Source organism: Lytechinus pictus, unplaced genomic scaffold (genome assembly GCF_037042905.1).
Source record: "Lytechinus pictus isolate F3 Inbred unplaced genomic scaffold, Lp3.0 scaffold_20, whole genome shotgun sequence".
Taxonomy (NCBI): domain Eukaryota; kingdom Metazoa; phylum Echinodermata; class Echinoidea; order Temnopleuroida; family Toxopneustidae; genus Lytechinus; species Lytechinus pictus.
In genome coordinates this window covers 3837346-3861550 of record NW_026974141.1, presented here as the reverse complement: position 1 = coordinate 3861550, position 24205 = coordinate 3837346, and the positions used below count along the sequence as shown (strand labels likewise).

The window sequence follows — 24205 nt, the reverse complement described above, 5'->3', positions numbered from 1 at the left end:
TATTTAGCGGGTATTTTCTTTCGGGGAAATTACGCGTAGTTTGCTTTCACATTACCAAAATACCTGGTATTTTCTGATCGGGGTAAATTTCCCGATCAGAGAATACCTGAAACTGACGAACTTCGAGGCGGTCTGAAACCACCTTTTGAGTTCTGAAAGTGCGAGAGTTTTTTTTTGGTATTTGTGTGCACTGCGGTTACTGGTTGAGAAGCGAAATTATGCAAATTTTTTTTTTTTTTTTTGCTAATCACAAGAATAATCATGGACCTACATGGAATAATTGACAAGAGTCAGAACCTATACCATGTATAGAGTAGAGCAAGTTTTCTTCAGTTCGTTCATAAAACAAATGGAAGATTCTTCTGCATGCACGAAAACACAGATTGAATTGGTTTCTTTTTCATGTCAGCAAGCATAGACATAACCTTTCTAGTAGAGAATAAACTAAAGTGTTTGGAAATGTCGGTTTCAGAAGTTGACTGAAATTAATGGATATCCTGATTCTGTTGGATGACCTTGTAGACATTTTTCTAATTTCCAGGCAGATAATTTGACTACTTTTAATCAGTTTCATATCCATGAACTATTGTTTTCAATACTTTACATGGGCTTTAGTTCGTGAAGGACATTTTTTTCTGAGATGGAAAGGAAAAACCAGTTCCACTGGACCAGTTAGACCAGTAAAATTTTAACTGGTAACTCTGGAAATTGGAACATCGGTTTACTGGTCTAACTGGTCATACTGGTCCAGTTAAAATTTTACTGGTCCAGTTAAAAATTAAACTGGTCTTGAATTACTGGAATTTTATACTGGTCTTTTTTCTGGTGGTTGTTACTGGTCTCACTGGTCTTCATCCAATTCAAGCTGGTCTTTACTGGTATTTTCTACTGGTCTGACTGGTCCTCGAACTGGTCGAACTGGTCCTCGTACTGGTCTTACTGGATCAATTTATTACATGCATTTGGTTTGTTATATACCATGGTCAGCATGGTCAGTGAAATGTGATGGAAAAGATGGTTAGTAAATTAATGTTTCTGCTGTTATTTTAAATGTGATATATGAAATTACACGTTTTCATTGTGAATTAGTTCACACACTTATTTGGAAAGTTTTTCAACAACAATGAGTGCCATTGCAAGGATATTCCATTCTAAATCCTGATTTTTCTTTTTAAAATAGGAAATATGCAAATGAGGTAAACCACGTGATCAGCATCATCAGAATTACTGCACACAAAAAACAGAAACTTGCATGTGTTAGTAATCGTACTCAAATGTCAAAATAATTTTGACACTATAGCGACATACTTTGATGAGTACTTTCACTCAATGAAGGTACTTTGAAAACTCATCTTGTCGAGTATATTTCATTTGACACTATAGTGACACATCAAGTGAGTAAATTTGAATAACTCAATCTAATGAGTAACTTAACCCAGTGTAATGAGTATGTTTAAAGTATATTTACTGACTTTTTGAGTATGTGAGCATATTACACACTTGATTAGTTTTAGCGATAATCTGACGATTAACTGCGCTGAGAAAATGAGTAGTATATGACTCTTGTATGTGAGTTTTGGGGTGTTGAGATCATGCATCCAAGTAATTTTACTCGGATCTCGCGTTAATTGCTTGCGCGCACACGTGATACCGGCCAAATGTGCAGAGCATGAAGACTTTTCTGGTAAGTTCTACATGTCTTTTTATTTATTTTCCCCCTTTTCTTCTATAATTACTTTTCTTGACAATGATTTATGTAATCATGGACGATGTCACTTATTTGCCCTCCTCATAAATGACTCCAGCAATCGTAGCGGCACACTGGCCTTCACTCCCTTCTGGCCCCGGGGTAGCGGCGCAACAACAGGCTGGTGTGTGGTTACCCAAACCGAGAGGCGTGAGCCTCGGATGGATGAGAATGTAGATCAATGCACCCTGTTGTCACCATAAATAGCATTTATGTTTGCCCCATACATGTAGGTCTAAGCTATTATTGTCAAGAAAAGTAATTATAGAAGAAAAGGGGGAAAATAAATAAAAAGACATGTAGAACTTACCAGAAAAGTCTTCATGCTCTGCACATTTGGCCGGTATCACGTGTGCGCGCAAGCAATTAACGCGAGATCCGAGTAAAATTACTTGGATGCATGATCTCAACACCCCAAAACTCACATACAAGAGTCATATACTACTCATTTTCTCAGCGCAGTTAATCGTCAGATTATCGCTTTACCTGGCTGTGAGTTTTTTCACCCGTTCTGCTATCATACCTTACAAACTTGAAGAAAAACTCATTTGTACGGATTGTTTTACATACTTTCACTGACAGGGATACTCAAGAAAAGTAGTTAATAAGTAATGTCCTTGAAAAAAAGATCAGGTGTAACAGAAACCCAGATTCTCGAGTAAAAACACATACGTTACGAATTTTTGCACTTAATTCTTTATGTAAAAAACAATTTTACTCATGGAAAATAGTTCTCGTTTTTTGTGTGTGGTCTTGACCAGTTCAATTTCAAACAATGAATTACTTTAGACCAGTTGACTATATCAGAGGAATATATCTTGCTTTGATCTTAATCATAATTAAAGGAAATAATTATTTTAATGATAATGTTAATACTTGATAATTATGATAATATTAATAATAATAATTACAATATCAATAACAACGATAACAGTAATAAAAATGATAACAATGATCATAATAATCATAATGATAATAATTATGATAATTATAAGAAGAATGATGATAACAATGATAACGATAATAACTTTCTTTGAATTGCAAGATTCATATTCCATAATTCGTCAAATGATCTGACTTAAAATAAAGTCATTATTTATTGGGCCAGTAACACCAGTTTGATGAAAAACAATTTAACTGGTATTACTACTTTGCTTCAACTGGAATGCAATTGTTTGAACTGGTCTCCAGTTGATTTTTACTGGTCCAGTTAAAAATCAACTGGTCCAGTAAACATATACTGGAAACCAGTAAAAATCTACTGGAAACCATTTATTGGACCAGAAACACCAGTTTGATGAAAAACAATTTAACTGGTATTACTAATTGCTTCAACTGGAATGCAATTGTTGGAACTGGTCTCCAGTTGATTTTTACTGGTCCATTTAAAAATCAACTGGCCCAGTAAAAATATACTGGAAACCAGTAAAATTATTCTGGAAACCAGTAAAAATTCTTTCTGGTCTTACTGGTTTTTCCTTCTGGGTAATTAAGCGTGCTGTATTTTGTGAGGAAGGTTTGAAACGGATGAAAAAGCAAGTTGAGATTGAAAAATAAGCATTGTAAGTTTTGGAAGTTCCTTTTAAATAAACATCCACTCGTTATTCAGAGAAAGTTATATTATAAGTTTGATTTGATCTGACGGTGTTAATAGACACCAAATCCAATGGTTCTTCAAAGTTTGGCTACGTAACAGCACCAGGATAATATGGTTTCATAAATTGGGATTTACTATCGAGCTAACCTTGTTTGAACAATACAGTGCGTCCCACAAAAAACGAAACCGAGATTTATCATAACTTAATCACAAACACAATAAACAAATGACCTGCCATTGTAAAGCTTAGAATCTCCTCTTTCATCTGATATTACTTAGATTATGTCTCATTCATGCATGAGTGAGCAAAAACAATTTGAAGAGGGGATATCAAAAAGTCATTTGGCGGGCTGTATCTGGGTTTCAAAAAGAAAACCACAATTTCAAAAAGTTCAATATCTGCTCTTTAATTTGATACCTCAAATAAAGAAAATGGTCAAGAAATAACAAAGTTCTGGTTATTTGAAATGAGGCTTGAATTTCAATAATTTCTGAAAATGAAGAGGTCTTACAGGCTAGTGTTCAAACTCACTCGACACTCTGTTTTGTTGACGATCAGCCATGCAGCCATGCGATAGCTTCTGTGGGAACCGGTGAAAACACGTTTATTTAATGAAATTATGGAAATACAAGCATTGTTTCGAGGGAACATAACATTTAAATACATGCATTGTTTCGAGGGAACATAACATTTTAACTTCTTGACCATTTTTTTGTGATTAAGGTATCAAATAAAAGAGCAGATGTTAAACTTTTTAGGTATGTGACTTTCTTTTTGAAATTCAGAAATGAGTTTTTGGTATCCTTTCTTCAAATTTTTTTTGCTTACTCATGCGTGAATGAGGAATAATCTAAGTATTATCAGATGAAAGAGGAGATTCTAAGCTTTACATTGGTAGGTCATTTGTCTATTGTATTTGTGATTAAGTTATGATAAATCATGATCGCTTAATCTCGGTTTCGTTTTTTTGTGCATGGGACGCACTCTATACCCAACATTTGATTGAATTGACCAGTTCGTAGTTACCACATGGACAATTTAAATTTGATCAAATGATCTTTCCATTATTTCATTATGATAGACAAATTTCAAAGAGAGAATATTATGTAAACATGCCTTATATAGCACTGAGGATGCAGAAATTGTATAGAACGGGTAACTAGAATAATACAACAATGAACACTTGAAGGTATTTGTTGCATTTCTACTTAATTAGAATGCATGCCATAAGCATGCCCGTAAGCATATGTTGTTTTAACATAATTAGGAGGCGCGATTAGCTCAGTCGGTAGAGCGGGGGATTCGTATTCCGGTGACCCGGGTTCGATTCCCACTTGGTGCGCTAGTGCCCTTGGGTAAGGCATTAAGACTCATTACCAGGTCCTTCGGAGAGGACATAATTAAGCCGACGGTCCTCTGGTTACTTGCTTACAAGCATTCATGCTCTCTTATAGCAATCAGTTAAAAAAATCCCCACCAATCACCAATTATAACAATATAGGGCCTACTTGGCCAGCTGTTAAAAACCAGTCACTAGTGGACGCGTTGTTGTTGTTGTTTTTATCCAGTGAAAAGCACATTTCAAAAGACTATAATAATCAAGACAGCAAGGATGGTGCTTATCTCATTGAAAATTAAACCACCATGTCACTTTAGTACAAATGACCTTCATCTGATCATGCGCAGAATGGAACTACGAACTGGCGATTCCTATTCATGCTTGTGAAAGGCCTACAACATCTATTCATGGGCGGAAATCCTAGGGGGAAAGGGGGACGCGTCCCCCCCCCCCTACTTAAAATAGTACAGGGGTACACAATATCAAATGTCCCCCTACTATTTTGTGATGGAAAGAAATATATCATTCCAAATCGAGGTAAAACACAAGTATTTTGGTCGAAATGACCTTACATTTGGGGTGATAAGCAGCTTTTCCCTGGTCCCCCTACCTTTGGGGAGAGATTTCCGCCCTTGCATCTATTCATTCGATTTGTTGAAAATTCACATCTTTTGAGAGAAAAAGTTTAATAAATCTTGAGTAGTTAGTTCTTTGCTTCTCGGTTGAGTAAGTGGCATCTTGACAAATATGTGTCCTCCTCTTATAGGTTTGGGCCGAGATTTCCCAACATGTCTAATGCCTATGACAAGAAGCTGAGGGAACTCGCTTTGAAGGCTGCCCAGGACGTGCAGTGTTCAAGGTTTGTCAAAGAGGGCGTCTATGTCATGGTCGAAGGGCCGTCGTACGAGACTCCAGCTGAGCTGAGATTTCTCAGATCATCAGTGGGAGCCGATGTCGTAGGTAAGTGATATATGCTTTCAGCCTTGTACTGTTTGAGCTGAGATTTCTCATATCATCATTGGGAGCTGATGTCGGTTTGTTAATCAGCTAGATGTAACTACTCTTAGCCAGGTCGGTGTTTCATAAGGCTGTTCGAAAGTTAAGAGCGACTTTAAGAACGACTGGTGATCCTTTCTTGTGGTAAAAGGTATCCGCCAAAATGTTCATTGGCGACGGGTTATAGCACGTAAGAAAGGCTCACAAGGCGCTCTTAACATGCTTAAAGTCACTCTGAACTTACGAACAGCTTTATGAAACGGCCTCCAGGTGGGACAACTCTTGTCTATCCGACTATCAGGGGTTAAGAAAGAGATCTTAATTTCCTAAAACGCTCTCAATAGTTAAAAAACAAGGCGCTAAAGATTTGGGTCAATTTTTGCAAAGTTTGACCACCTATTTAAACAATGATTCGCCTGAAAGTATCAAATACAGCATACATTATATGCATGTAACTGAACAAAATAAAAAGGCAATGATTCCAAATTTTTGTTACATTATTTAATAACAAAATGCAAAACCAGCAAAGAGCAACCATCCTTAACCATTATTTCCTTCATGCATTTGCCAAAACCATTGTTGCAGTATTTGGCATGAAAATTATTATGAATGCCAAAATGCTTGCATCAAATAAATGATTTCATTTTTACAAGATAACACAGTACTAAACAAAAGTTTGTTTATACTCCATAGATATTTGGCAAAACTATTTTTGATTAAATTATTTTCTTTTTCTTTTTCAATAGCACATATGTTAAGTTACCCAAGAAAATTCGAATCATCTATCTCGCTTCCCGTTTTGAACAGAATCGCTTTGTAGATGTAAATAAGGTTCTCAATCTGCATCGATGTTTCTGTTCGTATAGACAAAACTTTCATGAATCCGTCACGATCTTTAGGTCAACGAACGGGTAGAAAGATGGACTGCACATAACATTGTGTTATAAGCTTGCTAAATTCTATGCAATAACGGTCGCAATCAGGCTTGAATCATTCTCTTGTTATAATGTCCCTACCTAGGTAAAGCTTTAGTTAACGTAAAAGTATCTTAATGTTTACTTTCGATAAATCTCCAGAGCAACCGGGGGCTCTGCCCCAGACCCCGCACAGTAGGGGCTCTTCATCTGTAACCTTTATAGGGCTGTATACCCCCTCCCTGCATGGACCCTTCCTACATTAAGCTTTACTGTTTACGTTCAATAACTGGAGAACGGGGGGTCTTGGTTCAACACCCAAGGGGAAATCAAAGAAATTTATTATCAACATCAATTCTTAACCGAAGGTTAAGTTTTTGAAATGACAGCATAACTTAGAAAGTATATGAATATAGTTCATTAAACTTGAACATAAGGTCTATCCAGTAAGATTGAACGTCCTGCCCGAGTTTCAGGTCACATGATTAAGGTCAAAGGTAGTTTAAGGTCAATGAACTTAGACCATGTTTGGGAGTCAATATCGAAATCATAACCTAAGGTTAAGTTTTTGAAATGTCATCATAACTTAAAAGGTATCTGGACCTAGTTCATGAAACGTAGTTTTAGGGGTAATCGATTATTACTTAACATGCTGCTTGAGTTTTAGGTCACATGACCAAGGTCAAAAGTCAATTAGGGTCAATGAACTTTGGCCCTTTTGGGGGCATTTGTTGAATTACCATCATAACTCTGAAATTAATTGTATTGGTCTAGTTAATGAAACTTGGACATAAGAGTAATCTAGTATCACTAAATATCCTGTGCGAGTTTCAGGTCACATGACCAAGGTCAAATTAAGGTCATTAAGGTCAATGAACTTTGTCCATGTTGGAGGTAATTATTAAATCGCTTTTGTAACTTTCAAACTTTATGGATATAGTTTATGAATTGTGGACATAGGGGTAATCAAGTATCACTGATAAGTCTTAGGTCACATGATCAAGGTCAAATGTCATTTAGGGTCAATGAACTTTGGCCCTTTTGGGGGCATTTGTTGAATTACCATCATAACTCTGAAATTAATTGTATTGGTCTAGTTAATGAAACTTGGACATAAGAGTAATCTAGTATCACTAAATATCCTGTGCGAGTTTCAGGTCACATGACCAAGGTCAAATTAAGGTCATTAAGGTCAATGAACTTTGTCCATGTTGGAGGTAATTATTAAATCGCTTTTGTAACTTTCAAACTTTATGGATATAGTTTATGAATTGTGGACATAGGGGTAATCAAGTATCACTGATAAGTCTTAGGTCACATGATCAAGGTCAAATGTCATTTAGGGTCAATGAACGTAATATTGTATCATATGAAAGTTTTTTTGTGAATAATTATTTTATAGTGCTTTCAAAGTCAGCACTGCTGCTATATTGAACCGCGTAATGCAGGTTAGACTGCCAGAGGCGCTCTACTTTTTCTAATTTTAATGACAGAAAATAAAGTAATTTAACACCGGTGATAGCGGGCTCATGGCAAGAAATGTAGTTTGCTAGTATAAATGTATCCATGTAGATGTGACTATTTGTGTCTGTGTGTAGATCAAAGAAACCTTAAACAAGTTTAGTGTTGCAGTTTAAGGTTTTATTTAATTTCAATATTTTTAAAATAATTTTTCGGGCCGCCAAATTTTAAATATTGGTGGCCCGATCGAATTGGCCACCACCAAAAATAGTTCATGTGGAGCCTTGCATTATGTCTTAACAGTGATCCAAATGAATGCAATGTTATTTTGCTTGCAACGCTGATATTCTTTGCTTTTCCTGGCAGGTATGAGCACCGTCCCGGAAGTGATAGCTGCAAGGCATGGCGGGACGCGTGTCCTCGGTTTCTCACTCGTGACGAGGGCCTGTAACATAGACCATGCCACCGCAGGCGAGGAAGTCCTCGAGACCGTGAAATCCCGCGTAGGAGTCCTGCAGGATCTAATTGTACAAGTTGTTGACAGGATAAATGGCGAGGAATGAGAATAACTCCGATCCAGTCAGCTTGATCCGCCCTCCTAGCTAGGGTTGCAAAATTACCGGGAATTTTCGCGGTGGAAACTATAATAACTGATTAAGATCACGATCAACAAAATTACATGGACAGCTGATCTGAATTTGATTGTTCCGTTTCTTTAATCACTTCTCAATATCGATCAACACACTCGGTATCGATACTACATTCCTCTTCACCTTGGATAGAATGTAAAACCTTTCAAATAAACTGAGTATCCTTCAAAACTTCTAAACTTGTATAAAATAATCAACAAATGCAATTATCAAAGTATTTTAACTTAACATCATTCTTTTTGTTTATAATAAAAAATAAAGCTTATTATTCAAAACATTAATTTTGTTCTTGTGTGTATTATTTTGTTCTGCTCTGCATGCAGGAAGCTATGTTTTCTTCAAAATAAATTGTACAAGCAAAATATAAAACAGATTAGACTAGATGCAAGTGGCTGCATAAAAAGTACTATTGTATCTTTCAAAATTTCAAACACATAATATACTGTATCATAATTTGCTGTTTTGTAATTTTAGTTTGCATCCCAAAAGATTAAGTAATATGACAATTAAAACTAAACAAAAATAAACTGCTTACATTTCATGTTCTTTTCCTTTTCCTCTTTTTTTTTTTGATAGTGTGAAAACAAAGTAAAAACTCAAGAACATTCCTTTGTTACATCTAAAACAACAATAAGTATCAAACCTGTGTACCCTTGTTTGCTCAAAGGTCTGCTCAAAACGTGTGGAAAACAAATACAAATATTATACCATGTAAAACATATTGTATGTCCATATAAATCCAACTGTGTGACACATAATAACACAAACAAATTCCTACCATTCCTGCTCATGCACAATTAGGCATGACATTGCGTTTGCAACATGAAAATCTGAAAAGTACAGTTATTATGATTTTTTTTTAATCAAATAAATACTTGGTTTAGCAGTGTTCCAAAATAACAGATACTTTGGGGTCTTTCATGTTTTTTTTGTGTTTTTTTTTTGGTGTGTATTCATTTTCATGGTTGTTTAATACAAAGAGTTTTCTAATTGATTCACTGATATCCAAAATAATGCATAAACTGTAAACATACACGGATATGTTGGATAAAAAATCAAAGTAATCAAAACATAACAGTTGTAAATTTAAGGAAACCTGAAGTAAAATATGCATCAAAATACACTTTTGTGTAATAACCACCTTTTATATTATCAAGTAAAATAATGGCATTCATAATCAAGTGACCAATTAGTTACGAGTTAGTTAGGCACAAAATCACGAAAACGTAATGGGGGACGTCGCTCGCGAGGCGGATTGCGACGTGGTTCAGCAGGTTGCGGATTTCCCGCTGGCATTGGATCATTTTGTGCATCTTGAATGTTACAAGGTTCAATGTCATCATCATCATCATGACTAAATGGTGGAGCTGGACCACCATACAACTTGAATCGCGAACAATTGCGTGTGATATAATGATTGGCACAACGGACGGTAATGCGAGATCCACGCTTTCTCACAACTTTGTATGGTTGCGCAAGGTATGGCGACTGGTGCTTTGGAACCATTCCATCTCTGCGAACAAGCACCATATCACCAACCGCGATTCTCGATGTCTGAGTTTTTCCGCGACTATCAGCGTATGCTTTCATGTGTTGTTTCTTGGCTTCATCGCGATTGCGAACTGAAGAATGTAGATCATGTTGGATCTGCGGAGATTCTGGAAGACGTGTACGCAATGGCCTTCCAAAGAGAAGAGTTGCAGGAGGAACACCAGTAGTAGAGTGTGGTGTAGCACGATAGTTACGCAAGAACCTGTATACTTCCTGCTTCCAACACTTGTGCTCTGCGATGGCACAGCGGTAGACTTTCTTGAGAGTTCGCATGAATCTTTCGACCTCACCATTAGCTTGAGGCCAACGCGGAGTAACTCTCCTGTGCTTGAACCCTAAGTAGTTAGCAAACTGATTGAAATCTGCGCCGTTGAATGGTGGGCCATTGTCAGTACGGACTACAGAAGGAACGCCAAAGCTTGAGAAGATTCGGTCAAGCTTGGGGATGACCTGACTCGCTGCTGTAGAGGAAACTATTTCTACTTCTACGAAATGTGAGTAATCATCGATGACTACCAACATGTGATCACCAGTCGGTAGATCGGCAAAGTCTACGCTAACTTCGGTCCATGGCTGTTGTGGAAGCTCAGTCATTCGAAGTGGTTCTTTCGCATGGTCAACACTGTTCATCTGGCAAGATAAACAATCGCGAATTGTGTGTTCAGTCATACGATCAATAGAAGGAAACCACACCTTCTCACGCAAGAGAGCCTTTGTCTTAGTTATACCCTGATGATCCTCATGTGCTATGTTGTTGATACGCTGTCTAAGTGAGCGTGGAATGACGATGCGATGATCACGTAAGAGAATGCTACCATTTTCTGCTATGGTAAGTTGATCACGTATTTCATGTAGGCTTCTGTACTCACTCTGCAATGCTGCATCTGCAGACGCTAGAAGATCACCCCAGCTATCATCCTGGATAGCACGCATACAGTTCTGAAGAGCTTCATCAGCGCTTGTTGCTGATACGATATCCTCATGCGTAACTGTCTTTGGAATTGCGTGTGCTGCGATAAACGAGACATGTTGTTCTGCGATTTCTTCTTCGGCTGATGATCCCTCACTGTGGGTAGTACGCGGGTGCCGTGACATATAGTCGGCTGGATTCAATTTTCCAGGGTGGTACTGGACCCTGAAATTGTACGCTTGTAGCCGAAGTAACCAACGTTCAATGCGGATTGGCGGCTTTGAGTTGGCATTGTTGAACATGGACAACAGAGGCTTGTGATCTGTTGTCACAACGAATGATACTCCATACAGATAAATGTGAAAATGTCTAACAGCCCAAGTGATGGCAAGTGCCTCTCTCTCAGTTTGCGAGTAGCGTTGTTCTACGGGTGTCAATGAGCGACTAGCTAACGCGATTGGGATAACTGACTGCGTACGAGAGTCATGCTGAACCAGAATCGCTCCGAGGCCAAGTGGGCCTGCATCAACAATAACCTCTGACTGGTATGCTGGGTTGAAGTATCCCATGGTACAGTGCTTAGAAACAAGGTCCTTGATACGCTGAAATGCTGCTGCTTGGGGCGGTCCCCATGACCACGGCACATCAGCTCGTGTGAGTTCTCTGAGAGGAGCAGATATTGACGCGAGATCTGGAATGAAACGAGCACAGTAAGTTACCATGCCCAAGAAACTGCGTATCTCTGAGACGTTCTGTGGCTCCGCGACAGCATGGATCGCTTCCACCTTACGAGGATCAGGGCTAATACCATTGGCGGTGAAGACATGGCCAAAGTATACAACACGATCTGTGTTAAAGACACACTTAGCAGGATTCAGCGTTAGGTTCACCTCACGTAGGCGCTGCATGACCGCATGAAGTCGTGTGTCATGTTCTGCTTTGTTTCGGCCAAAAATGAGTAGATCATCGCTGATGTTCACAACGCCTGGTAGGTCTTGAAATGTCATCAGGATCACATGCTGAAACACTTCAGCTGCTGAAGATAATCCAAAATTTAGGCGTTTGTACCTAAATAGTCCTACGTGTGTAGAGAATACGGTATACTGGCGGGAGGACTCATCGAGTTCTATCTGATGATATCCTGAGTTCAAATCTAACGTACTGAACGTTGTAGCGCCATTGAGTGTAGCAATAAGATCATCAACTGTAGGTATGTTGTGACGTTCTCGCTTGATTGCAGTGTTGACGTTGCGCATATCAACACAGATGCAAATGGCTTCGGTATTACGCTTTGGTACAACAGTGATGGGCGAAACCCATGGCGTAGGCGTGTTCTCTACCTTCTTGATGATATCACTCTCTAGTAAGCGATCAAGTTCCTTGACCACTTTATCGCGCATATGGAACGGTATTCGTCGATGTGGGACAGCTACTGGAGTTACCGATGGATCAGCTTGGACGTGATAGCGATAAGTGTTTAACTTTCCTATCCCGGTAAAGCGATCTGGATAGACTGATTCAGGTGACGCTGACGATGTTGCGTATGTAAACTCAATAAGACCAAGCGCAGTGGCTGTCGCTAAGTTCAGAAGCGTGTCACCATCATGAGAGGTAACATAAACTGTAGTGTTGACAGAAGTAGACTTGTAGCAAACCGTTGCTGAAAAAGTACCTCTAATATCAAGTGGTGTTTCACTACCGTAGCCATAGACAGGAACAGAATGCACATCCAGATGGGGTTGTGGCTTGAGCTGAATGTAGGTTTTCTGGGCCATCACCATGACTGATGCCCCGGTGTCAATAACTGCCTTAATGGGAGTTCCATTAACATGTACTGTAACAATCGGTTTAGGCATAGCAGGTACTGATTTATCCTGAATATGAAACAGGTAATGTTCACTTTGCTGTTGAAGGTCAGGGACAGGGTCTGACTTCTGAGGTTGGTGATCACTGTGCGTCATGGTAGCTTGAACATGTTGCTTATCACCTGTGGTTTTACCCTTCCTGCTGCGACAGTATTTCGCAAAATGATTCAGTTTACCACATGAATGGCATGTTTGTCCTTTTGCTGGACAAGACTTCTTTCTATGCGGAAAGATACCTCCACAGTTGCGACACGTAGTGTTAGAAGACTGATGTTGGGAGGGGGACTGTTGAGTGTTGTTGTCGCTGATACTGATAGGCCTTAGAAGAGCGAATGTTCATTGCTTGGACGGACGTTGTGCCTTCAATAACGGAGGCATGGCGATCGGCTTGCTCGAAAACGCGAGCCGCACCTAGGAGCTTCTCCAGGGTCAGCTGTGGTTCTCTCAGCGCATGACGGCGAAGTTTCTGAGAGTGACAACCAAGGATGATCTGGGATTTGATTTCAGAATCCCTGTTTACAAAATCACAAGATGAAGATAACTGCTTTAAGCGACGACAATATTGGTCAACTGTCTCACTCTCGTTTTGTTTGCACTGTCTAAAACCGAACCGTTCATACTCAACATTCACTTGAGGACAGAAATGTTTCTCCAGAGCACTCTTTGCTGTCACGTACGACTCACCTGTGTCCGGCAGAGACTCGAAGATATCGCACACCTCCAGCCCGGCGTAGTGAAGGAGGAGTGTCCGCTGCTGCTTCGCGTCGGTAATGGCGAAAGCTGTGAATAAATTGTCCAGTCTTTTCACGTATTTGGTCCATCTTGAACCAACTGTAGTGGGCTCATCGTGTACAGAAAATCTCTCAAATTGTGGTAGGTTCATCCCATCATCGTCGCCAATATAATAACTGATTAAGATCACGATCAACAAAATTACATGGACAGCTGATCTGACTTTGATTGTTTCGTTTCTTTAATCACTTCTCAATATCGATCAACACACTCGGTATCGATACTACAGAAACTTCCCATGGGAATAAACGGGAAATTTTGTGGGAATTGGGGGATTTTTCGGGAATTTTCAAAAAAGTAATACTGGGATATTTATATACAGGCATTGAAATGGGTACCCTGATGACAGACGATGCTTGATTGTGCTTTGTCCGCAATTTTCAATCTGTATATGCTAAAACAAAGCTAGACGAGGCAGAATTTTAATGAATTTCATGTAAAAGTTGATTTACTATATTAGAACCTGAATGTTATGTGTGATAGCAGCTAGTGCATGTACACTGTACATAGTGCATACTGCATTTACATTACATGTACGTTGTACATGGAATGATGCCTAGGATATTCTGATCTTGTTGCAGATGATGAGAATCATTAATATAATTATCATTAGCATTATTATCATTATCATAATAAGAGCAGGGCCCGTTGGGAGAACAGTTTTCAGAACTGAAATGGCTTTCCTTGGTAAATATACCTATATCATTATTGTTATCATTATTTTACTTCTCATCCATTAAATACTGCATAGCAGAAGTGAGAACTTGATACATTAATTTGATGAGTACATTATACATTGGTGGTTCAAGTTCAAAGTTTATTTTAGTTCAGTTAACCATGTTAGGAATGAATATTTTGTTCATTACTTTCCAAATACGAAATCAAATCAAATGAATTTGATATGAGATTGCCATTTATATAACAAAAGATATGAAATTAATTACAACTTTCTCAATCAAGGTCAAAGGTCATTTGAGGTCCACAACTTTAGTGCATTTGTTCCCCCGGATTTGTAAAAAATTATTCATCTTGGCTGTTTTCAAAAGTCAGCACTGCGGCTATAAGAAATTGCCTAATGCAGAAAGACTGCCAGAGGTCTTCCATTATATTGTTATTTCTCCCCCCCCCCCTTGGTGGGAGGGGTGGAGCGGGCATAAATAGATAGTATTAAACATATTTGGTTCCTGGAAATGGGTTGTAGTGGTTTTCTTTTCATCAAACACTGATTTCAACATGATCAGAGCTTGATCACTACTTTGTTTACATTGATCATGCAAAGACAGCTGATTTACAACTTAATTAATTCTTTTGATGAAGCACTTCTCAGTTAGCCTATTCAACTTGATTCTTTTGTGCACCTACTGGCCCAGTCCTCCTTTATTCAAGATGTTCACACAACAGCCAGGAATTCTTTCATGTTCATTTTCTAAGCCATGGAATGCTCCTGTCTATTTCTAAGTGGATGTTTTTCTCACTTAGCAACTACTAGCCAGTCAGATTTAAGCTGAGAGCAACCTCATGGTTAATTTTTACACTCCAACACACTCAGTAGAAAGTCTTCACCTAGTAAGGACATGTACAATTTCTGCTAGTCATTTTTTTTGCAACACAACAAATAGCTCATACTCTGGATTTATTTTACATCATCTGGATTTCAAGTTCTTCATTTCCATCCTTTTGATTTCGACATATGTAAATATATATCCATCGCTTGTGTTATCCAAGTGGGAGCGTGCAATATCTCTAGGAGAACATCTCGTGTCACCCTATTCGCGACGCGTTTCGCTGAGGCCTCACGGGCGCGGTCGTTCTTCATCGCGACATCGTTCTTCTCCATATGTTGTATATATATATATATTTCGCATTTATCTTGTTCATGGACATCGCATTAGGATCCCGATGAATTTATAGTCATTTGATTTTCTACATCTTCGCCTTTGCATAAAGGAACCCAGTGCTGGTGAGTCAATCAGATATATTTATTTTAAGTAAGACCTCATTTCTTACATGGTTTTCTATCTAACAAACACTCAAGCCAGTGTCGTAGCTGCTGGGGCATTAGTCTGCTGTGCAAACCATTGCCTTGAGGAAAGTGGTCTGAATCTGCAGCCTAAGAACCCTGCCATTTTTTTAGTACAGAAGGCCCCTCTTGTTCAACCAAAAAAATTGTATTTGTGCTAGTATTGTGTGAAGACCCACTTGTGGATCAAAGTTTCAATAAGGGCCTGTGCCTGCATACTACTTCTATATATGTATGGTAAATGGAAGGCAGGTTCCTAAAAATTAACCCTTAACAGTTACAGAGGAAAAAAAAGAAAAATAGTGTAATGCAATGTTTCATTTGTTCATGTTGAATTGATAAGAAGCTTAAAGTTAGAAACTTATCTTTATTGATAACACCAGAGTTCTGGATGTCATTTATATAGATATAAATAAAACTGGACCCAGGAGGCTGCCTTGGGAACACCCCAGTTAATATTTTGTAGAGAAGAACTTTGTTCGTTTATGCTTACAAATTGTTTACGATTTGCGAGGTAGTTTCTGAACCACTCCAAGGCCTTCCCACGAACTCCGTAATGTTCAAGTTTATAGATAAGTATTTCGGGATTTATGGAGAGGTCCAGAAAAACACCTATTGTGTGTTCAAAGTTATCAATAGCTTTAGTGATTTTGTCAATAAAAATGCGTGAGTGGCATGAGATGTACTATATTTTTTTTGGCGAAATCCAAATTGAAAGTCGGAAATTATATTTATTCAAGAAATTTAATAATTTTGTATAGGTCACCCTTTCCATAACTTTAGATAAAGTGGGCAATAAAGATATCGGTCTATAATTACATATATTATTCTTTTTGCCTTTCTTGCACTGGTATTGTCTTATATATTTTCAGGCACGGCGCGGTTAATTATGTATACTAATGGATCAACAACATATTCTATATCTATTATTTCATTCCTATGTAATGGAAATAGAAAATTAGGGTTCGGTTGGTGAATGAAGACAATAAATTTCTTTTGTGTTAACTGTATATTGTCTGCAAGACCTTTCCCAATCTGTGTAAAGTATTGATTAAATATATCAGATATAAGAAAAGAATCATGAATTTCGACATTGTTGTGTTTTATTGTTTTTGTGTGCTTTTATGTTTTGTTTATGGCATTGTCTATTTTCCATGTTTTATTGATGTCGTGCTTGAAACGAATCTATTTATTTGTAAAATATTTTTCACTCTGCAATATTTTAGTGAGGGTATATTTATATGAAGTATATTTACGATGCGACTTTTCTGAGCGATAATAGAAAAAAAATTGCGATTTATATATAATTGATCGTAATATTGATTTTGATATTCAAGGAAGTCTAGACTCTTTTTGTAATTATTACATTTACTGACCAATGGTAAATGTCTATCCAAATGTGAAGTTTTTTTTCATTAATATATTATATGATGTATTTGTATCTTGCAAACTGAACACTTCAGACCAATCCTCGTCATCAAGACCATCCTTTAACCTCTCTAAATTATTTGGTGTTACATTTCGGAATTTTTGCTACGGGGTTTCTTTTATGTTAACCTAAACGGGGTTAACTTCTTAAAAATATCGGGAAATGGTCTGAAATATCTAATAAAACTATCCCAGACTCGGGTACAGGAGTAACATTACAAAAAATATTATCAATAAGGGTTGCGGATTGGTTAGTAACCCTGGTGTGTATTAGTCTACAAATGTAGACCCACATCTGCAGTGTGTGTACCACAGCAGATTCAAGGAGTCTGCATAGCAGTCTAGGTCTACTGAGGCTGCAAATGGCTCGCTTCGCTCGCCCTTTCAGGCTGGTTCGCAAACCAGCAGCACCCACCTCACGAGCCATTCAGAGTCTGCATAGCAGACTAGGTGGGCCTTGTTATCAATGGAAAAAAGAGGAGGATAAAATGATATCCAAAAAATAGATTTAGATATGTCTGTATTAAATTCTCCTACTTCATAACAATCTCAATTATAAATAAAACTGGATTTTGTAGAAAATCTTGCAAGTATTAGAAAATATTTTTGTTGGAGTTAGGTATATAAAATATTACAATCATAATGATTTTAAAATTTGGTACTCGAATCTCAATGATAGATAGATTCGGCAATTTCATTCATACAATTAAGATCACTTAAAAGAATATTCTAGATACCAACCCCTCCTGTCTGTTATCCCTAAATGATATTGTACGAAGGAATAACCAGGAAGTGAGTATAAACTATCAGATTCCTGAGATAACCATGTCAGATAATTTAAGGGGATATCTCTCTTAACATGAGAAAAGGGTGACTTTAGTATGATTAGTATCTCTAGTCTGATTGTAAAATGGATGATCTATTTCAGGAGGGGGGACACAATATCAAATGTCCCCTCTACTATTTCTGGTCTTTTATGATGGACAAAAATACATCACTCAAGTACATCATTTTTGACGAAATTACTTAACATTTTGGGTGATTTTTTTTTTGCTTGTCAATTTTTTTTTGGACGAAATTAATGACCTTGTATTTGGTGCAAGGTAAAAATGGCAAAGGTAAAAATAGCAAAGGTAAAAAAGGCAGAGGTAAAAATGGCTGAGGTAAAAATGGCAGTGGTAAAAATGGCAGAGGTAAAAATGGCAGAGGTGATAATGGCAGAAACAAAAATGACAGAGGTAAAGATCATGACATGCTAGATCAGCAAGGAAAAGAGAGCCTTTCCAGTTAATATCAGTCATAATTATTGACCTTGAATGGACTCCTATTGTATTATGAACTGATGAGATATTATTTAGATCTTTTCATCATTTTAGGTCTATACTTTATCGTTGATATGATTAAACTCAAATATTTTCATGCCAAAGTGATTTCAATTAGTGAGTGATGAAAGGATTTATCTTGGCCAGTTCGTATAGTAGAACGGCAGTTTATAATCACTCGCGTCACGTGCGTGTTCGTAATCACTCGCGTTTTGAATTTTTGGCGATTTTTTTTTTTTCGGTGCGATTTTTTTTTTTACGGTGTCTTCAATGGGACAGACATGCAGGGAAAATAAAATGAAATTGAAAGTCGAGTTTCGTTTAAAGCCAGCAATTAAGTGCCTTAAAATAAAATGTACTCGACTACTGTTTTAACATAACAAACAAGCAAATCAGCCATGTGGCTCAACTAACTTAGAATAGATCCGGACTTCTACTGTGTCTTATACGAGGACTCCGAGTCGGAACTTGCCATATCTGCCACATCGATATTACATCGTATCATTCCCATATGCGGACATGCCTGCATGCAATGGCCCCAAGGCGGCCGGACCCGGCCGCGGTCGGACACGACGTGCATCGGTAGCATGGAGCAAGCTAACGTGAGTCGAGCTGAGTTGGATCCCACGTTATATATGAGGCGCCGATTGTACCAATATTATATAGAACAATTATTTGTTATTATATATAATCATTATTCATTAAATAATAACTATTATTTATATATAATTTACATTCTATTTGTAAATAATTACTATTATATAAAATAACATTTCTAATTATTTATATATAATTCCAACTTCATTACTTGTAAATAATAATAGTTCGACATTCCATTATTTATGAATAATTGCAATTCGTTTTTTTATTATTTATAAATAAGTTTGTCGAGTTTTCTATTATTTGTAAATGATAATTATCTATTAACAATGCCAGTGCACATTTCTTTATTTATAAATAATTTGTTGAGTTTCCCATTATTTATAAATAATGAAAATTCATCGTGTTTCATTATTTATAAATAACATTTTTGTTTGAATATCCCATTATTTATAAATAATCATTATTTATAAACGATTTTTACAGTTTGCCATTATATACAAATAATCGTTATTTATATACAAATAACCATTATTTATAAATAATGAAAAACAAATAATCATTATTTATAAATAATGAAAAACAAATAATCATTATTTATAAATAATGAAAAACCAATTATCATTATTCATAAATAATGAAAAACAAATTATCATTATTCATAAATAATGAAAAAAAATAATCATTATTTACAAATAATTAAAAACAAATAATCATTATTTATAAATAATGAAAAAAAAATCAGTATTTATAAATAATGAAAAACAAATAATCATTATTTATAAATAATGAAAAATAAATAATCAGTATTTATAAATAATGAAAAACAAATAATCATTATTTATAAATAATAGAATGTCGAACTATTATTATTTACAAATAATGAAGTATTACTTGGAATTATATATAAATAATTAGAAATGTTATTTTATATAACAGTAATTATTTACAAATAGAATGTAAATTATATATAAATAATAGTTATTATTTAATGAATAATGATTATATATAATAACAAATAATTGTTCTATATAATATTGGTACAATCGGCGCCTCATATATAACGTGGGATCCAACTCAGCTCGACTCACGTTAGCTTCCTCCATGCTACCGATGCACGTCGTGTCCGACCGCGGCCGGGTCCGGCCGCCTTGGGGCCATTGCATGCAGGCATGTCCGCATATGGGAATGATACGATGTAATATCGATGTGGCAGATATGGCAAGTTCCGACTCGGAGTCCTCGTATAAGACACAGTAGAAGTCCGGATCTATTCTAAGTTAGTTGAGCCACATGGCTGATTTGCTTGTTTGTTATGTTAATACACTGAGTAGTCAAGTACATCTTATTTAAGGCACTTGCCGGCTTAAAACGAAACTCGAATTTCAATTTCATTTTATTTTCCCAGCGTGTTTGTCCCATTGAAGAAACCGTTAGAAAAAAAATCGCACCGAAATGAAAAAAAATCGCCAAAAATAAAAAACGCGTGTGATTACCAACGCGACGCGAGTGATCACGAACGCGAGTGAATATAATAAGCCAATAGAACAGCACTTCATCACATACATACCAAACTAATTGTAAACACCAATGTGCGCTACCATTAACGCACTGAAATAGACGAGTTCGGGATTTCTTTGAACCACTTGCCTAACTTGGACAACAGAAAAAATAACAAAACGTTCTATAATAACAGTAATTTTTCATATTTCAACATCATAATGGATCCGAATAGATATTGATATCCGGGATTGATATGATACACCCCCTAGGAAATTTGCATTTTTCATAAAAATGAAAGCTGAACTTGGATAACTTGCATAGTAGTTATATACTAAGAGATATTATCTACAAAAGCATGCTGATTTTATTTTCATCTCATTTGCATAATAATAGAGAAGATGACTTTTCTGAATTTTCTGATGTTCAAAAATATTGGTTATCATACACGCGCGCATGGGTTCACTCACAGGAGAATTCCAGGACTAATTACTAGCAATCGCTAGAAAAAGAGCTTTGAACTTCTTGAATTTTGAATGATTAGCAAATAGCATGGTGCTGGATATCTAGGAAATCATGGAAATGTAGTCTTTTTTGCCATTTGGAGTAGTTTTTGGATACAGTAGTTCAGGCAAGTGTAGAGATTTTTTACTCTAGTCCCATCTATACATTTTGTTGGTGTTAAACTCTTCAAATTTCTGTAACTATACCATCATGTCAGGATCTAATGCTTCATTGAACACAAGACAGACAGCAGCTATCACTAGCCAAGTTATGAAAGACCTGCTGAAGAATGAGGAATTTATTAGACTACTTGATTCAATTGTTAGCAATGCTATTGAAAAGAAACTTGATGAAAAACTTCAACAGCTAGCAACCCTGTAATCTGATGTATTTGACCTGCAAAACAAATTAAACTAACAAAGAAGGATGAGGAAATCAGCAAGCTGCAAACAAAGGTTTTGACATGTAGTGAGAAAATATCTTCTCTGGAGAATGCAGCAAATAACATGGAACAGTACTCCCGGAGATCATGCATCAGGATCTTTGGCAAGGAAGAAAAGAAAGGAGAAAGCACAGATAACATTGTTACAGATATCATCACAAAGGAACTCGGTGTTTCGTTGGACCCAGCGAAGGACATCGACAGATCACACCGCACAGGGAAACATCAGAGAGTCTGAAGGAGCTTCGTCGGCAAGGAAACCAAGACCTCGTTCCATTATTGTGAAACTTACTTCCTACAAGAAAAAGAAAGAAATTCTTCAGAACAGGAGAAAGTTGAAAGGATCTGGGATCTCCATAACAGAAGATCTTACTGTCAGGAATCAAATTCTTCTTGCTCAAGCTCGAAAATGTGAAGTTGTACAGTCAGCATGGTCTTCTGATGGCCACATCTTTGTTCTATTGCCTGCATCTGGAGGAAAATCTGTTACATAAATAATCGCAAATGAAGAAGATCTCAAGAAACTAAAATAATAAAATGAAGAACATTGACTATATGAACAAAATAATGAAAGACTAAAGAGAATGTGATATGATGTAAAATAATTTGTTTTAACATGTACTAGCTGAACATTGTATATTTTTTCTTTTCTTTTGTTGGTCTATATTGGGAAGTAAATGAAGTCATCAGTTAAATATGGAGTAAGGCCTTATCAGGGCATTAATTTTTTTTCTTATTCTATATGATATATCAAAGAACTCTAGCTGACAGATTGAATAGAAAGTAAAATAATTATTTTGTTCTGATTTGGGTTTTATTTCGGGTTTTTTTTAATGAGAAAATTAATAAATTTTATTTTCACCGATTGGGCTGAATTAAACAGTACATTACTATATAACAGAAAAAATGCATTGAAACCGTGCAAGAAAATAACAGACTTTTAGTTACTGGCAGTAAGGAACAGGTCATGGAGACTGAATTTTTGACACATGCAAATTAGTGTTTTGAGTCTGGAGTAATTTTTAATTTCCTATCTTATAACATTCATGAGCTAATTATTTTGTCTGACCTTTTTTTGCTACTCATAAACATAAATATTGTCCAAGCTACTCCATCTACCTTAGTTTGAATTCTACCTTTGATCTTATTTTTTTTATTTATTTTATTTATTTTTTTTTAATTATTTTTTTTAATTCTTTTTTATTTATTTATTTATTTATTTTTATTTTTGCATTATTTTATTATTATTATTTTTTTTTTATAAACACTTGTTTGTATTGTAAAGGCCTTTAGTGTGAATGAGTGTGTGTACGAATTGTAATACTACTTCTTCTACTCAGTCATGGATTTGTATTGATTGTATCTCAGATATTCTGCCATTTAATCACATTTGCGATGACAATGAATTTCATTTCATACTTTATCATTACTTTCACATATCTCAAAATATTAACGTTGACAAAATACAAAGCTTGAAAACAATCCATTTTATATTGATTCTTCAATTAATCAATCATTTATGTAGAAGGCATTCGGATGATAGTGATAATAGTTTCCTTGAAACTGGTTTTACTGAAAAGTGTAATTATATGTTTTGCGAAGATTTCTATACTAAACATGCAAAAGATCATTTAAACTTTTCACTTTTTCATGTCAATGCCAGAAGTCTTCAGAGAAATTTCGATAATTTTAACGCACTATTATCATCGCTCGATTTTAATTTTAGTGTTATGGCAGTGTCTGAGACTTGGTTTAATCTCAATACAAATATAAATTTATATAATATTACAAACTATAATCTTGTTCACTTGTGTAGACAGAACAAAGTTGGCGGTGGAGTCGCATTGTATATAAAAATGACTTTAATTACTCACTACGTAGCAATCTTTCATGTATAACAAATAATTACGAAACGGTTTTTATTGAAATTACTCTGGTAACAAATCAATCGTTATAGCATGCATATATCGACCACCGAATAGTGACATGTCTTATTTTATTGTATCAATTAATAATGTACTGGAAATATTGGGAAGTGAAAAGAAAAAAATATACATAATGGGTGACTTCAATATAAATTTAATTAATTATAGTTCACATAGTAAGACAAATGATTTTTTAGATATGATGCATACTTTCAACATGTATCCTTTGATAATAAAACCGACTCGTATATCAGCAAATAGGGCTTCTTTAATTGATAATATTTATACTAATTCACTTGACAAAAAGATCGACAGTGGAATCATATATGATGATATTTCCGATCACTTCCCAATATTTTCTATCTTGAAAAATGAAACAATAAAACATAACTACCACCAAAGGAAAAAATCATTTCAAAAGAGATTAATTAATGATGCAAATATACTGTCATTTAAAGAAAAATTGAAAAATATTGATTGGTCTTGTACTGAAAACTGTGCTAATGTTAATGAAATGTACAATAATTTTTTTGAAAATTTTTCTTATGCATATGATTCATGTTTTCCACTTCAGACAATTTGTAATAAATAAAAATGGTCTAAATTTAAGAAACCATGGATTACTAAGGGCATACTTAAAT

General features: G+C 36.1%; 3 protein-coding genes across 3 annotated transcripts in view; 1 reads left to right on the top strand and 2 right to left on the bottom strand.

Annotated features, from left to right (window-relative positions):
• Positions 1-8986, top strand: part of LOC129282880 (purine nucleoside phosphorylase-like) — a 30905-nt gene extending 21919 nt beyond the window's left edge. Inside the window, exons 5-6 of the mRNA XM_064115130.1 lie at positions 5451-5644; positions 8422-8986. Of these exons, the coding sequence (XP_063971200.1) occupies positions 5451-5644; positions 8422-8618 (391 nt within the window). The 3' untranslated portion in view covers positions 8619-8986. The remainder of the gene's footprint in view (positions 1-5450; positions 5645-8421) is intronic.
• Positions 8987-9905: 919 nt separating this feature from the next.
• Positions 9906-13127, bottom strand: LOC135157928 (uncharacterized protein K02A2.6-like). Its single transcript, XM_064115129.1, has one exon. The coding sequence runs from the start codon at positions 13125-13127 to the stop codon at positions 9906-9908; it is 3222 nt and encodes a 1073-aa protein (XP_063971199.1).
• Positions 13128-13290: 163 nt separating this feature from the next.
• On the bottom strand, positions 13291-13914 carry LOC135157927 (uncharacterized). Its single transcript, XM_064115128.1, has one exon. It carries the CDS (start codon positions 13912-13914, stop codon positions 13291-13293), a length of 624 nt encoding a protein of 207 aa, XP_063971198.1.
• Positions 13915-24205: the final 10291 nt, after the last annotated feature.

What these genes read in the sequence shown, in the direction of transcription:
- LOC135157928 (XM_064115129.1), bottom strand. Translation starts at nt 13,127, where the DNA reads ATGACGCACAGTGATCACCAACCTCAGAAGTCAGACCCTGTCCCTGAC.
- LOC135157927 (XM_064115128.1), bottom strand. Translation starts at nt 13,914, where the DNA reads ATGAACCTACCACAATTTGAGAGATTTTCTGTACACGATGAGCCCACT.